The following is a 17,339-nucleotide window of genomic DNA, read 5'->3' as shown; positions in this document are numbered from 1 at the left end:
AAGCTCTGAGTTAACAATTATACTACTATTCACAATTACCTTTCCCCTTTTCTGCTAACTTTAGTCTAGATAGATACTGTTTACAAACAGATTCATTGTGTCTGTTGGGTCTATGATGCAGATCCATGATTGTACTTATGTCTTTATTGTGGCATGTGTGATGCAGATATTTTGGTTAAGGTCACATAGTCAAGCACCCTGTGACCTGGTGTACAATGACTAATAATACTATTTAGAGGGTCCCATATGGAGGGAATTGATTAAATCCAATATTTCCCACTTTTTGCAGTCGAAATGAAGGTTTCTATGCTAAAGCACCTCAATATCTGGTAACTGTAGTATTACTTTAAAAAAGTATATCTGATTTGTGTGGCACTGATTTTATTATTAACACCTAATTACAAAGGATAATACAAATCATAACCATATAAAGGGAAGAAAAGTAATACAATATTGCAAAATAAACAATAAACTTATGTTAGAGTGCTTTGAGGACTTATACAGGCACACAATACTGTATATTTTATATTGCTAAATATGTTTGGCCAAGTTTTAAGTACTTAAGTTATGATAATGCATCTTACATACTGTATTCTGCTTAACAAAATTGTAGCTGTTATGTGATCCCTACTTGTTCTAACATTGTTATATCATTACATCATTATATTGTCTTAAGCATGTTGTATTGTTTAAGAATGAGTCATGACTTTATTTTTATAAAGTCAAAAGATGTGAGGTTTTTTCATTAACATTTTTCTTTATTAAGAATTAAAAGAAAATATGTGATGTTATGAACAACTGATTATATAAAATATAACATGGCTGATCATTAAATGGATAGTTTATCCAAAAATACAAATTATCTAATCTTTTAACCATCTTCATGCCATCCCAGATGTGTGTGACTTTCTTCTGCAGAATACAAATGAAGATTTCTAGAAAAATATCTCTGCTCTGTAGGTCCATACACTGCAAGTGAATGGCATTCAGGCCTTTGAAGCACCAAAAAGCAGATAAAGTCAGCATAAACATGATCCATAAGAATCCAGTGGTTCAATCAATGCCTTCTGAAGCGATCCAGTTGGTTTTGGTTGAGAACAGACCAAAATATAACTCCTTTTTCACTGTGCATCTTGAAAGCAGTCTCCTTGGCGATCATGATTTCAAGCTCGATTACACTTATATAGTATATTATATAGTGCCATCTAGTGCTTTGCACATGCGACAAGCACTAGGAAGTGTAATCGAGTTTGAAATCATGATCTTGCCAAGAGACTGCAATGTCAAGATGTACAGTGAAAAAATTTATATGTTGGTTTGTTCTCATGCAAAACTTCCAAAGACATGGATTAAACCATTGGAGTATGATGGATTACTTTTATGCTGACTTTATCTCCTTTTTGGAGCTTCAAATGCCTGACCAACATTAACTTGCTTTTTATGGGTATGGACCTAAAGAACTGAGATGTTCTTCCAAAAATCTTAATTTGTGTTCAGCAGAAGAAAGCCATACGCATCTCAGATGGCATTAGGGTAAGTAAATGAAAAATTTCATTTTTGAATGAACTATCCCTTTAAGATTTTAATTTTATATTTGTAGAGTAGCTACATGTATTTTATCCTGTCTTTATTTCATTCCTTTTCTTTTTTCATTGATCATGTTTTCATAACTATGGAGTTTAATTGAATTTGTCCTATATGTATAAATAATAAAATGACATACTTTATGATAAACCACACACACAACTGAAAAACAGAGAAGTGAAATATCGTCTGCGGCTCTCAGTTAAGATGACATGACAATTTTGTATCTCTCCTAATTTCCATTTCAATAGATAGAGCTTCCAGGTCCCTTATGAGACTCTCTCAGTCCCTCAGGTCTTAATGGATTAGTTTCTCCACATCCATATTATTGGCTTTCTCTACTCTTCCAATTTGTCTTTCTATCTTTGCTCCAGTAATTTATGGGACTTGATTTGAAACAAAACATTTTTGACATGCAATTTATTAGCACCCGACAGTAACCTCTGGTATTGTAAAAGTCAAGCTCTGCGAACATTGTATTGAATCTTTTCAGTTTATATAATTTGCAATTCACATGTTGGAGCAATATGTTATGCTTGGCCACTTTCCTGCACTCTTTGTGTTCAAATATTCATATTTGAATATTTCAGGGGGGAATGTACTTATGTATAAAATATAACTGGTTAGTCATCACTTTGGGAGTTTAGATTTCGAAATGTTCACATGTGTTTGCTCTATCAGTTGTTTAAACTGGACGCAAATACACCAATGATGGCTTAGTTATTATAGCAGTTAAAGGAGTGAATTTTTAACATATTAAATCTGGGGCCGGTTGCATAAACATAGCCATTAACTTAAGACTGCATCTAACAATTAGTTTGACTAGCTAAAGACGCCATAGAAAGCCTGTTGCATAAAACAAGCTCACAGTTGTCTTTAGTAAGACAGTCTAATTGGCATTGCATTGTGGGAAAATTAAGACACTGAACAGCTTAAAAAAAATGGCCGAAAGTGGACGCTCAATACATTTTTTATTCGCTGAGAATATTTGCTTATTAGAGGATTACAGTGCTTCAAAATGTATTTTAATGAACACATTTAGTGATTTAACCCAAATAATTAAAAACACAACATTTTGTTACCATTTTTGAAGTCAAAGTCTTCAACCAAGTCTCAACTCAAGCCCCTTTCAGCCCCCACTGGCTCAGCTGACAGTTATTTTCAATGGCAAAATGGAATGTAAACAAAAATTAGCCTGAGGTGTGCTGTCTTACATTTTGGTCTTTAATTAGACTTATCTAATTTTTTTATGCAACTGACTGAAAAAATTAAGACCAACATTTTAGACGACTAACTAGTAAGACTAGTCTAAAACGGTTTTATGCAACCGGCCCCAGGCTGACAATGTGACATCATTAGTGTGATTAATATTTCTAATCCCCTGAAAAAAAGTTGCAATCCATTAAAGAGTATGTTCAGATATTTTTTTTTTGCTTTTGAGACAAGAGGTATGGGTAAATAAAGTGAATAAAGGATGCTTTTTCAGGTGAAAACATTTCAGGAAATCAATGGGAGTTTTACTGTCAGTAGAATGAGTTTTAAGGTGGAGATATGAGACAAATCATTTGCTGATACTCATGTGGTATCACCGTGGTAAGAAGAGTAGCCTTGTTAGCTTTGGTTACACTCCAGTGATATAATTTATTCTTAGACAAAAAGGCAAAATAGTGCATACAGAAGCTCATTTTTGTTTTAATGAGTTGCTCATTCAAAATGTTAAACATTTAAACATTTTTTATTGTTTTCCAAAACTTGTAGTTTAGGTCATTTATTTTTATTAAATGTAACAGATTTACAGTGACTTGGTTTGACAGATGTATTACATGACATGCAATAAAAGAAACACACACAATTCAATCTCCACAACCCTGGATCAGAAACCTCAATTGACTGATAACTCTTATTTTTTGATATCATAGCTTTCAACTTTTTCATAGTCACATATGAAATACATACATTTATTTAATAAACAATGCAATGAAAAAGAATTTGAGTATGTGGCAGAGAGGCAGGCAAAACAGTCCTTTAAAGATGTATACAGATGCAAACCTAGTGCAACTTTAATATGTTTGGAATGGAAAGAAATGGTATTGCTTGACGCTGGCAGTATTACACCCTCATTGACTTCATGAGCACATTTGAGTGACAGTTTATGCATTGTGGTATATAATATTGTTAGCTATAAATAACAAATGCAATGAGCATCCAGTTTTGTGCCTTAGGATTAACTGTGTGGAAAGTACCCCTTTTTTTCCCCTATTCAAACTAATTACAGTCAAGAGGGCTTTTATGAAGAAACACTCATGCAAAAATATCTGTACGCATTCTTTCCTCGCCTTTTCTCCATTTCAGATTTATGAGACATAACCAAACACTAGATAAAGCTGAAAGTTTGCAGTGACGTTTATGCTCAAACTACTGTATCAAATGTTTTTATAATGATTTTTTTTTATAGAGTAGTTATGTTATTTATTCTGACCCAGAGTTCATCATAGTAGATGCAGTAAACAGTAAATCATTCTACTAACAAAATATTTCTGTCTGTGGTTTGTAATTGCTTAAAAGAAGTGACATTCTAAAGTTGTTTTTGGAAACCAAGCTTAAAAAACACAGAAAGAGGATAGCAATTGGTCTTATACTACATCATATTTACCAGTCATTTACAGATGTTTCTGAAACTATTTGAAATCGAGATTATTTATTTTCAAATTCTTTTCAGGTCCCTGAAAACAGAAACTTATTCAGTTGAATAGCTAAACAACTGCATACATCATTTCATTCTGTACTGTCATAAAATTGTGTCAACAACTAAAGCAACTATGAATATTTTCAAAACTGATACAGGATGTTAAAACATGCATATCCAAAACCTAAATCGATGGCATATGTATAGCTTTATGTGTTGGCATTTGCTAGCCAATTAATTCATGACATTTTGCTGTGCTGAAACAAAAAGACGAATAATGACCTGCAGTTTGACAGTTTTCTTACAAGCAGTGTTAAAAATTGATGCCGAACTGTGAAATGTCTTGATTTTGTTGTGATACGCTTCTTAAATCCACTGTGCAGTTGGTCAACATCACAATAAATGAATGTTTCATTTAATTTTTAAACCCACAGAGCACTTTATTAGATACACCTACTTATTCATACGAGTATCTAATCAGCCAATCGTGTGGCAGCAGTGAAGGTCAGGAGCTTCAGTTAATGTTTACATCAACCATCAGAATGGGGAAAAAAAATTAATCTCAGTGATTTATACTGTGGCATGATTGTTGGTGCCAGATGGGCTGGTTTGAGTATTTCTGTAACTGCTGATCTCCTGGGATTTTCACACTCAACGGTCTCTAGAAGTTTTTCAAAATGGTGCCAAAAACAAAAAACATCCAGTGTGGCAGTTCTGCGAACAAAAACACCTTGTTGATGAGAGAGTTCAATGGAGAATGGCCAGACTGGTTCGAGCTGACAAAAGGCTATGGTACCTCAAATACTCAAACCAATCTGTACAATTGTAGTGAGCAGAATGCACAATATGTCAATCCTTGATGCGGATGGGCTACAGCAGAAGACCACGTTGGGCACTTTATTAGGACTGTAGTGTTCCTAATAAAGTGCTCAGTGGGTGTATAGGCCCCTAAAAAGGAAACAACCCTTCTTTTTTTATTTTTAAAAGTACCATGCATTCACAGTCAATACATGAAAACAAATAGCTAATTTCTCCCTACTCCTGAAACAATTTAAACATGCAAGTGTTCACTCCAACCCCAATGAAGTAACAGTAACTTAGACATGATGGAAATCAAAGGCATAGTCCTTACCACAGATCATTTTACTGTTTGTCTCCAGACATGAAAAGAGAGCAAGTAAATCAGAAATCTTTATATATTGGGTTAATTATTAAAATTCTCAAAATTGAAAACAACATTCATGTACATAACCTGATATACAGTACACTGATGCACATGTTTCAGATGCTTGTAAAGACCAAAAACTTATTGACAGCCATATTCTAACAAGCATCTACACTAGATCTAAGCGATGGCACCTTGATTTTCAAGAGAAATATTTGCACTGGATGATTTTCAATGTGCGTCTATGTTCATTAAAGGTAATTTGCAGATATGATCAACTAATGGAAAGACATGCTCCAGGTCATTAATATACTAACATATTAATATACCTTTTCATAAATAAATAAATATAGATTTTATTTCATTCTACTGGTCATCTGTATTACAATAGCATCCGAAATATTATAGAATCGCCAATACAGTCAGCCCCTTTACCCTGTTTTTTATTATGTAATGCTCATGTAATAAAACATTACATGAAAGTAAAGCCCCAAATGTTACACTTGTGAAAAGATGGAAGTATTGTATACATGGAGAATTGACACCTAAATTGTTCTGATTCTGAGGAAATCAACAAATTGATTGGTTGGCCCCAAAACCAATTGATTGGTTGGATCAGTAGCCCCAAAAACAGATGTTTGTAGGTTTAAAATGAACTAAAGTGGAAATAAGTGTCCAAAAAGCTACTGTTGGGGGCCACTCTTAAGTTTTAATGTTATCATGAACGGATGTGTTGTGTTCCAAGACACACTGCATGAATGTAATTTATGTCAAGAGGTATATTGGAAGTTAAACTATGTAATATCATTCATCGTGAAAGATTAGAGTCTACAAATTACCCTAGTTTAGCAGTGCCATCTGATTTTAAATGATCACTCAGTTCTGATAGTAGACAACCACCTGAATACAGGCCTGATAAATTCATGAACCAAGCCCTGGAGCCCTGGATAAAAGATGCAGCATCTGTTCAAGGAACAGTAATACATAAACAGGTGACAACCTATCATTCTGTTTTGGTATTTAATGCAAAGTTCATCTGCATGCATACATGAACATTAGAACTCCCACAACCCGATTCACCGTCTCCATGACAGCGGGCGAAGCCTGCTCTGAATGTGCGATTTAAGAGACATGAACAGGTACAACATGAAATAACATGTTTTACAGCACAAACGAGTATACAGACACACATAATTACACCGTAAAATTGAGAACATAGAGAGTACACAGAGAAGACAGTAGCAATCTTTTTAAAAGATTCTCTTTCTACGGAAATATCTGTATATATACCTCTGTATATACACCTTCTGACATGAAATATGAAGCATTTAAAGATAGATTAAATAGATATCAACATATGATATCTAAAAGATGAATTTCGATAAAACAGATGCATGACTACAAGGTGATTTATAGATGTATTATTTTTTTCATTACTTATTGCAGTCTAACAATATGGCTTTGACTAGAAAATAAAAAAAAAGATCATCTCATTCTTTCTTTCTAATTTAATAAAAAAAAAAAACAACAACAAATATTATTTCTCTATACTGCTAAAATTAACATAAAACTAGTATGTGTTATTATAAAGCATGTCAAACGGTTCTTACTAAATATTTTTATTATGAATTTTACAATCTTGAGAGAATTTTGATCACAGAACAACCAGCCTAATGGGTATGGATACATTCCTGCAGTTATCATATCATCATTTCATATCATATCATATCAGTTTAAAAAGGGAAACATGTATTTTACTGTATTTTAATCATGCAATAAAATACCCAGTTGGGCATTACTTTACAAAATGAGCTTGTCTCTTTACCCCAGTACTAATACCCCCCCCCCCCCCCATATGTTTATCAAATGGCAGTGTTTACTCAATGCTGAAAAACATGAAAACATTAATAATTCATAAAATAATAATAATTCATAAAAAAATCCTTAAGTGATCATATTTGCAACCCCACATCGGACATTGTAAATATATCTCTAACTTTTACTAGATGTCTCATCAGAAATGTTCTCTCTCTTTGGGATGTTTTTACTATTGTAATTGAAGCTCATGCATCTTTCTTTTCTTAATTATTCTTTGTGACATAAAATGTGCTAAACAATGACTAAACTTTTGCAATAAACCAAATTCATTATTTTACATTTAGGCTAGTTTTTTGGGGGCTTGTTTTTTACATAAATTTTTACATTTAAAGTTACCTACTTTTTACTAAAAGCACATTAAAGGTCAGGTTTGTTAAGGTAGGACTTCTCATATTGTGAAACATTTAACAATATCCAAGGTTTTAAGTCCATATGCATGAAATAGCATTTCAGATTGATCAATTATCAGCACCAAAATCAAACAACAAATATATATAAATTATTATTTATTATATCCAAGATTTACAATGCTTGATTCTGAATGTCATTTGTGATTAATCAAACATCAGATCATCTGTGAATCAGTGATTGACTTCTGATTCTTGTCATTTCTCTTGATTCTTGTAATTTCTCTAGATTCTTGTAATTTCTCTAGATTCTTGTCATTTCTTGTCTTTGTGACCCTGAATCATCCTGAATGACTTTTACATGTAAAAGTGATTTGGTCCAGTTTGTAAAAAGATAAAGCTAAACAACATTACATCAACAGATAAATGAGGACTGCTAGGCTGCAAACCATTTGAGCATTCAAGTGGTCTAAAATGGCACAACTATACGACAGTATATCAGCATCTCTCATCTCATTGCTCTCAGCACTTATTTTCTCATGTAGTAGGATCTCGACCTGATGCACACATTAAAAAGCATTACGGATGCATTCTGCATTTCACTGATAACTTCAAAAACTTTTGCCAAGCTGTTTTTTTATTAAATGCCCCTAATCATCAGATCTCTCATCAGAGAGTAAACAGACAGAAAAAAATAGATAGATAAATAAATTAAGAAATATTTTACTTAATCAAGAGAACCATCATATTCCCAGTGCCAAAGCTCAGTATAAACATCTTGGAATGTGTGGGGCTGATCGTTCTGTACCTAAGGCAAATAACTTACAAAGTATCAGAGACCCTGGTGATGCTTTAGTAAACAAATAGAAAGATCTATAGAAAGTGTAAACAATTTGAACCTGAATGGCAGTGAAAAGACCAAACGTTTTTTGGGGTTATGATTTGTGTTTCTATCCGTAGAAAGGTAAAAATAAAATTCCGTCAACTTGCGTCAAGGCAGTGAAAAGCCTTTCACCTGTTTGGCAGAAATCCCCCCCTCACCCATCTTCCTTCAGAAACAACTTTGTGTCTGTTACTTTTTAAACATGTCCTGCAGAGGTCCAGGTAGGAATTTGAGAACGGTGTCTAGAATGCTTTCCTCGTCCTCGTCATCGTCCGCACCGCAGCCGGCTGGAATGGCCTTTTTGGGGCGGGTAAGAGAGCCCTCACACGCTTGCTCCATAGCCGCTTTCTCCTCTGCTTCTTTCTCTTCTTTCTTCTTTAGTCCATACTATATAAACAAAGGAAGTCCAGCAACAGGAGAAGAGGGATATCACAAGGTCCAATAATGCTATTTCTCATAACTCTATCTATACCTTGCTTATGGGAAGAAATGGATCTGATATATAATTTTATAAACAGGAATACACTACACTGGATTATAGCTAATATAATATTATATAATACAATCATTTAGGCTGTCAATCGATTACACATTTTATTAATTAATTACATGATGTGCCGATATAATTTTTTGCTGAAAATTCAAACATTTTGGCTGAGAAAAAAATTTAATTTATAATTTAAGTAATTATAAATATAATATATTTAATAAACATAATTAAAATAATTAAATTATAATTTCATTACATTATGGAGCCAGACATTGATTATAGAGTAGATAAGGGGCTTTACATGTCAATATATTGTTTGTTTTATTTTCATAACAAATCATCAACAGCCCTAAATATAATATAATATAATATAAAGTTAGAATACAATAGAAAAGAACAGAATCGGGTTTATAGAAAAATATTAAATATAATACAACTAACAGAACAGACTGGCAATGCCAGCCTTATTTTGACTGAATCAGATGGTAGGGACACTAACATTTTCTGCTCTATTAACTAATTTATTTAGTTTTGATTTATTCTAAAAAGTTTATCAAAACCGTTTCTGTGTTTCAAAATCTATGGTCCATAAACAAATGCTTTTTTATATTTCATTTTCATAAAAGATTTCTATATTGTACATTACTGTGCATTTTGTATAATGCAAGCACACCAATGCAAAAATGCTCAGATCCAATCATACTGGCATCAGAGTCACCTGGGACTAATCAGTTTCTCCGGCACTCATGATAGAAGGTTCTAGAATATGTCCAGATGTTGTTATTATGCTTCTTATAGCTACAGTTGGGACTATTTATGATCCTATAATTGCCTGATAATCTGAATAACATTAAAGCATGCGCAGGACAACTTTGCATGAAGCTGTTTCTTCCCTTATGAAAGACCTGTTCAATTTCAGTAATTAGCTGGCATTAAGGCCTCCTGCAAATGTGACATTTCATTAAAAGGGTAATGGAGATTCTTATTAGATTGTTATTTTCAAGCACATATGAATCATTATGTCCTGTCGTGATGGAATAATGGCTTCATCCTGTTTTAGTTTTTATAGGAATTAGCAAAGGGTCCCATGTTTACCAATTCTTATAATTTGGCTTAGTATAAATAGATTAATAAGAAGTCACAGGAAATTTGAAAAGCTTACCTTATCTCGAATTGCCTGTCTAACCTTTTCCCTCTCCGCCTCCATGCGGGCATGTTTGGCCTTCCGCTCCTCCTCTTGTTGTCTCAGCGCCTCCTGCCTCTCTTCCTCCTTCTTTTGGGCATCTGGGTCCTTCTCCTCTTCTCCACCTAACATCTTCCCCATGTCTTTGGTGGCTCCTGTACACAGAAGCAAAGACATCTTATTTTCATCATGGTTGTTTGTTTATTTCATCATGGTTGAATCTTATCCACAAACTGGCTAGTGGGCCTTGCATTTTTAGTGGACGACCGATATGGGTTTTCAATGGCTGTTCAACTGTTATCTCGATGACAGGGTCGCCGATGGCCCATAAAATGCACCATAGGTGATGCATAACATGTCCATTTCCTTTTTTTTTTGTTGTCATAATCATTATTTTATGTTTTATATATATATATATATATATATATATATATATATATATATATATATATATAAGGGAAAGTGTATAACCTAGGTCCTTTAACTGGTCATCATTTCTTGTAAGTTGTTCACTAGTTCTTTTTATTTTCACTCATTTTAAATTGTCCTGTGGTGTGACAAACAAATCATTCTATGCAGTCTCTCATAAGCTGCAAGTACAATAATAAATGTAAAACAAATACCAAAATGTTGTTTAACCGACCCAGCGTCCATATGCATGGACAATACGTTTTGGCTTCATTATAGGCTAAGTATAATTGAATTTATACTGACTGATCTCAATTCAGGAGACTCTAGGCTGTCATTAAAGGATTCAACTTTCTATGTACCTAGTCATGTGACAAAACAACATAGTGCCAAACTCAGCTGAGTTTGTCTTTGGGAGTAACAGCAACAAAACAACATCTGGTAAGAACTCTCATTAGGTTTTTACAGTAAATCCTGTATGAGTCAAAAGAGTAGAGTCTGTAGTTTCAATAGACATGCCATTTCAAGAATCTCATCTATTTATCGTGAAACGGCATGCTGTTAAACACAATTACCATGAACGTGGACTACAGGCTAATTTTCCTTATAATATCCTATATTCACTGTGCATTATAATGTTGAGAATTATTTGATGCATCCAAAAGCTGGAAAATGTTGCTTTCAGAGGCTGTATATTGAGTTAGGATGAAAATAAAATGCATTTCAAACTGTTCTGAGACCAGTGCAGACAGACAGCACACTGGAGGTCTAGTCGTTCCCTAATTAGGGAACAAGGTAGCAAGGAGCATCATATAGCTTTTCTATGTAGCCAAGTGCATTCGCTACTAACATTTGGTAAAAAGTTCAGTTTTAGGCAGCAGATGATGTTTGGACCACTCAACATGTTTGGCAGACAGAGGACAGTGGAAAACTATTTTGTCTAAATACATACATATATATACACTACCAGTGAAAACTTTTGAAACACTTGATGTTCCTAATAATCTTAAAAAATATAATTGTGCCACCATTTTAATTTATTTCATTATAAAACTTGAAATTGATGACTTGGACCAAATAATAATGAAAAGAAGCAAACAAGTGCCCAACATAAATGGGAACTCCTTCAATACTGTTTAAAAAGCATCCCAGGGTGATACCTCAAGAAGTTGGTTGAGAAAATGTAAAGAGTACATGTCTGCAAATTCTAGGCAAAGGGTGACTATTGTGTAGATTGATTAATTTTGGAATTTGTTGTGTCACAAGGAAATTCCCATAGTTCCATTTGTTATTCCATAGTTTTTATAAAGAATGAGTAAGTGTTTCAAAACTTTTGACCGGTAGTGTTTATATATTGCAGGTTTCTTAGGGCCAACTAGTTACAAATCAAAAAGGGGAATGGAAAAAGCACACAGCAGTCACGCTCGGGTCTCAGGAGGTTTAAATGTTTTTTGATTGATTAATAGTTTGTCTCACATTTTAACTACACCAAAGTATCATGTCAACTACTAATAATACAATTATTGGTAGTACATAATAAAAAATTTTGGCTAATCAAATTTCTCAATATACACAAAGAAAATTGGCCAATGCCAATAATCTCAAAATAATCAAATATCGGCCAATTAATCAGCATATATCATAAGACTGAAAACACCAACAACAACAAAAACCTTAACCAAAAAATGTGCTTCATGTGGTAACATTAAAAATTAACTGGTCCGATTCAAGTCTAAAATATTATATACATCACTGATTCAACCTGAACACATTATGGAGGCCCAAACCTGAAAAAATTATAAATAAATGTAATAATAAGAAAATAAATAAAGGAATAAATGTCTTGATAAAACAAATAAAATTAGTTATTTGTATTCTTTTTAACACATTAGGCTACATCAACTAAACAAATTTTAAGGGTTAGATCAGGTAGAAATAGCTCAACAATTGCAGGTACTCTCTTTACAGTATATTTCCCTACAGGCAAAATGACTGCAAACTATTTGTTTTCATGAAACCTCTCAAGCCTTCAACAAGATGTATCAGGAATTAAGCGGTTCAATTAAATACAGTCAACTAGAACATATCCTTTCATGGACATTTTTGTTAATTCCATCCCTGAGTACATTCAGCTCTTTGCACATAAATATGGCATACTGCAGAAAATCCTATTCCAAATGAACATCTTTATCTTGTTTTCTAGTAAAATATCCTAATATCCCTAAAACCAGATAAATTCACTTGATAAGAATTTTGATGTGCAGTTATTTAGACCTGTCCGTGTCTTTTGTCTATGGGGTACTGGCAGATTTCTTCACAAAAACAGAGATGCTCTTTAAGAATAAGATTTCTTGCAGCGTGATTGGTTCGATATGTGAAATGACGAAGATGAGATGGAAGACAGTTCGTTTTTTCCACTTCATATACTGGAGCCAAAATGATCAAGCCAAACAGAGCCACCAGAATATTGCATCTGCCACTTCCCTCACTACCATCTGCTTCATTGGTGTAGCTCAACCTCTCATGCGGTGTATTCTACATCATATAGCTGCTTGTTTTGGTCTCAGCAAACAACTGCCACAACCAGTAGGTTTTGTTGTGCAGCAACAAAATGCTTTCAAGCAAAGACACTGTTTGCATATACTTATCCATATGTTTCATGTATGTCATTTTTAATTAATCTTTGTTTTAACATTTCTTGTATTATTTTTGCATTACAAAAACAATAGCTTATTTGAAAAGTAGAGAGTATAAGTGATTTAATTTATAAAAATGTATATGTGTACTTTTATGACCTTTAAGTGCTGTCTGAAAGTTCGCTCCATTGGTCATCCCAGGAGCCACCCCAAAATCTTCACTATGATTTGCCAGCTCCAAAGTCAGAGATAAGCATTAAATATTGCCAGACAGATCCTAATTCATTTAAAACGGAGCAGGAACTGAAGCAGTGCCAAGAAATGACAGGTAATTAGGTGGACTTGTGAAACAGTGCATACAGTCATCCGAAATGAAACTAAGATCGTGCACTATATGTTGTGCAGCATTTCATATCCGTGTGAACGTGACCACTGAAGCGCACTCGTGAAGCTGGCTTGATAAAGTCGAGGGGAGCATAGGTCTATGATAAAAGACCTATGATAGGTCTTCTTTGTCATAAAACAAAACAATAACCTACTTTATAGTACTACGTCATGCCATTGTACTGTATCTTCATCTCTCCAAAACTGCACAGAACTACCGTATGTTCAATGTGCGGAGATGCACTGTTTTTAAAGAGACAGTAACCATGTTTTAAGACACACTTACATTTAGTCGTTTAGCAGACATTTTATCCAAAGTGACTCACAAATGAGAAAGAGACACAACATAAATCAAAATTATATTGAAATCAATTATGTGCATTGTGTAAGTATTGGACACTTGATTATTTAAATTTTATAGTTCTGGGTATTTTGCAGTATTAATATAAAATTATTTGTATCCCAATTTGGAATGCCCAATTCTCAATGTGCTCTAAGTCCTCCTGGTGGCGTAGTGACACGCCTCAATCCGGGTGACGGTGGATGAATCTCAGCTCCCTCTGCATCTGAGACCATCATTTACATTTACATTTATGCATTGGCAGATGCTTTTATCCAAAGCGACTTACAGTGCAATTATTACAGGGACAATCCCCCCAGAACAACCTGGAGTTAAGTGCCTTGCTCAAGGGCACAATGGTGGTGGCCATGGGGTTTGAACCAGCGACCTTCTGATTAACAGCCCTGTGCTTTAGCCACTACGCCACCACCACTCCATCAACCACTGCATCTTATCACGTGGCTTGTTCAGCACGTTACCGTGGAGATTTAGCATGTGTGGAGGCTTCACGCCATCCACCGCAGCATCCACGCACAACTCACCATGCGCCCCACCGAAAGCGAACCACATTATAGCGATCACGAGAAGGTTACCCCGTGTGACTCTAACCTCCCTAGCAACCAGGCCAATTTGGTTGCTTGGGAGACCCAGCTGGAGTCACTCAGCATGCCCTGGGATTTGAACTAGCGAACTCCAGGGGTAGTAGCCAGCATATTTACCACCGAGCTACCCAGGTCCCCTTTAATATTTAATTTTAAAATAATACAATTTGATATATGCAACGTTTACTTTTGGCCTGCTGCCCTAAATCAAGTTTGATTTTTGGCCCTGCATAGGAAAAAGTTTGGGCACCTCTGGTCTAGTGTCTCTACAAGCAAATGCAAGACCTACACTAATTTATTATTAATCTAACTAATTTATTATGCATGAGTGTGCATTTGAAATCCACTGTCAAATTCTACACACTACCTTCACCTGTGTTTAATTCTACCACATAACACTTGGGGCATTCAAGGGGAGACGTGGGGGTGTACATTTTAAGTGGCCTTTAACTGTATGTATTTGCATTTGCTCGTGTCTATGTGTGTGAGGGACCTTGAGCTAACACAGTAGCACTCACTAACTATATCCTCGGGTCATTCAAACTCTACCCCACACCCTTTGGTTTGATATTATCTAATTCCATGACATTCATACCTTTTTAAAAATGGGCTTTGGTTTTCCAATACTTTTAGGAGGGACATATTTCACATTTATCAGCTGTTCTTGGCACCTTCTAATGTTTTAAGACTTAAGAGAGCAGAAGACACATACAAGGTTTATTTTTAAATAAATGGATCATTCTAAGCCAAGCTAAATTGACCACATTTACATGCACTTAAAAGGAATAATCTAGGTTCAATACAAGTTAAGCTAAATAGACAACATTGGTTGCATAATGTTGATTACCACAACAATGTATTTAGACTCCTACTTTTCTTTAAAAAAAGAAAGAAAAGAAAATCGAGGTTACAGAGAGGCACTTACAATGAAAATGAATGAGGGCAATAAATGTGAACGTGGCCAATTTTTGGGTGGTTTAAACACAGAAATGTGAAGCTTATAATTTTATAAAAGCACTTGAATTCATTCTTCTGTTAAAACATGTTCAAAATTCTCCTTCTCACTTTTAAATCTCTGCACGGCTTGGCTCCCTCCTATCTCTGTAATCTGCTTCACCCCTACGCACCGACTCGCTCTCTACCATCCTCCGACTCTAGCCTTCTCGTCGTCCCTCGGCATCGCCTTGTTTCGATGGGGGGCAGATCATTCAGTGTTGTAGCACCCAAAATATGGAACTCTCTACCCCGATCACTCTGTTCTGTTAACACTATCTCTGAATTCAAATCCATGCTCAAAACTCACTTATTTGCTGAATGTTATAACTCTTAAGTTGTACTGTTTTTTTTTTTTTTTTTTTTTTTTTTTTGCTGTGTGCTGTCCCATCTACCTAACCTTCTCATTTTCTGTACCTTCACTGTTATCTACCTGCTGTTGTTTTGTCTGCTGTCTTTGTCCTCTGCCTTTATTGTTGCTTGTCTATTGTAAAGCGTCCTTGAGCTCTGGAAAGGCGCTATATAAATAAAACTTATTATTATTTATTGTTTAAATTGTCCTTTTTACAGTCGTTTGTTGACATTACATCGTCATGGTAACAAAGTTGTAAAATTGGCAATAACTTTACACAGAAAAGGTTATTAAGTGATTTTATCACACTAATAACTAGTATTTAAATCTTCCATTGTAAGTGCCTAACTGGAACCTCGATTTTTGCTTTTTTTAAAGAAAAGGAGGAACCAGTCTAAACTGATTTTTGTGTTAATCAACATTATGCCACAAAGTGGCTGATGTGGCCATGTAAACACAGGTTTTTGAGAAGTACACATTTGCGTGAACAGACCAGATAAAAAATGTCATAGGATGGAGCTCAACAACAAAGCGAAAATCATTTTATGTTTCTGGGAGTATAGTGAGAAAAGCACATACACTATAAAATATACTAATTTAAACCACCAATGTAAAATATCGACTGTCCCTCACATTTGTATATAATGTATGCTCATTCACTGGGGGAATCCCAGAGTTTTACGTAAGAGGGAGACCCCACTATTGCAGCGCAATTCCTCTGCAGGTCGTGATAGAAAGTTAAGTAAACAAACACAGCAACAACTCTGGAATATCTGGAAATAAAGTGAAGCAACAGGGAATAAAATAGTCAAGTCTTCATCAGATGCCAAGTTTTTTGCATCCTTATACAGTGTATGTAAACCAGAAAACACGTCCACTGCAGTCTGTATGAATAACAAATTTAAGACACAATTTGTCACATTTTTATGGTGAATTGACACACTAATTGTTCTACAAACACAATGCAATTGTCGCTCCAGAGAGCTTAAAGCAAAGATGTAGGCCACCAAATTGTGTCCTGCTGTCGTGTTTAAAGCCACACAAAGGATGGTTAAAATAACAAAAGAATTGCCTCCCTCTATCAGATTCTCTATGGGCTTTACATCAAAGCATTCTGCACAAACAGCAGTGATGATATGGATGGAGGATCAAATCCGGGCTATGTTTAATGATGGCATGGTGGCTGGAACTGCTTTCCAATATCTCAGGAAAAGCCCTAATTCTTAATGATATGTGAATCATCAGAGCTTAGCAAATTAGCATATTAATTGAATTCTTTCATAACAGTATAGTTGTAGTAGTAAAATAGGTCACTTGCATTTCATAATACCAGCACTGCCTTTGAAGGAATATTCCGGGTTCAATACAAGTTAAGATTAATCAACAGCATTTGTGGTATTATATTGAC

General features: G+C 34.7%; 1 protein-coding gene across 1 annotated transcript in view; it reads right to left on the bottom strand.

Moving 5' to 3' along the window:
- Positions 1-7,298: 7,298 nt before the first annotated feature.
- Positions 7,299-17,339, bottom strand: part of LOC127659670 (complexin-2) — a 37,983-nt gene continuing 27,942 nt past the window's right edge. The window contains exons 3-4 of the mRNA XM_052149590.1: positions 10,196-10,371; positions 7,299-8,930 (exon numbers count right to left, since the gene is read on the bottom strand). Of these exons, the coding sequence (XP_052005550.1) occupies positions 8,733-8,930; positions 10,196-10,371 (374 nt within the window). The 3' untranslated portion in view covers positions 7,299-8,732. The remainder of the gene's footprint in view (positions 8,931-10,195; positions 10,372-17,339) is intronic.

This window comes from Xyrauchen texanus, chromosome 19 (assembly GCF_025860055.1).
Source record: "Xyrauchen texanus isolate HMW12.3.18 chromosome 19, RBS_HiC_50CHRs, whole genome shotgun sequence".
Lineage (NCBI taxonomy): Eukaryota > Metazoa > Chordata > Actinopteri > Cypriniformes > Catostomidae > Xyrauchen > Xyrauchen texanus.
This window is presented reverse-complemented; position numbering and strand designations above follow the sequence as displayed.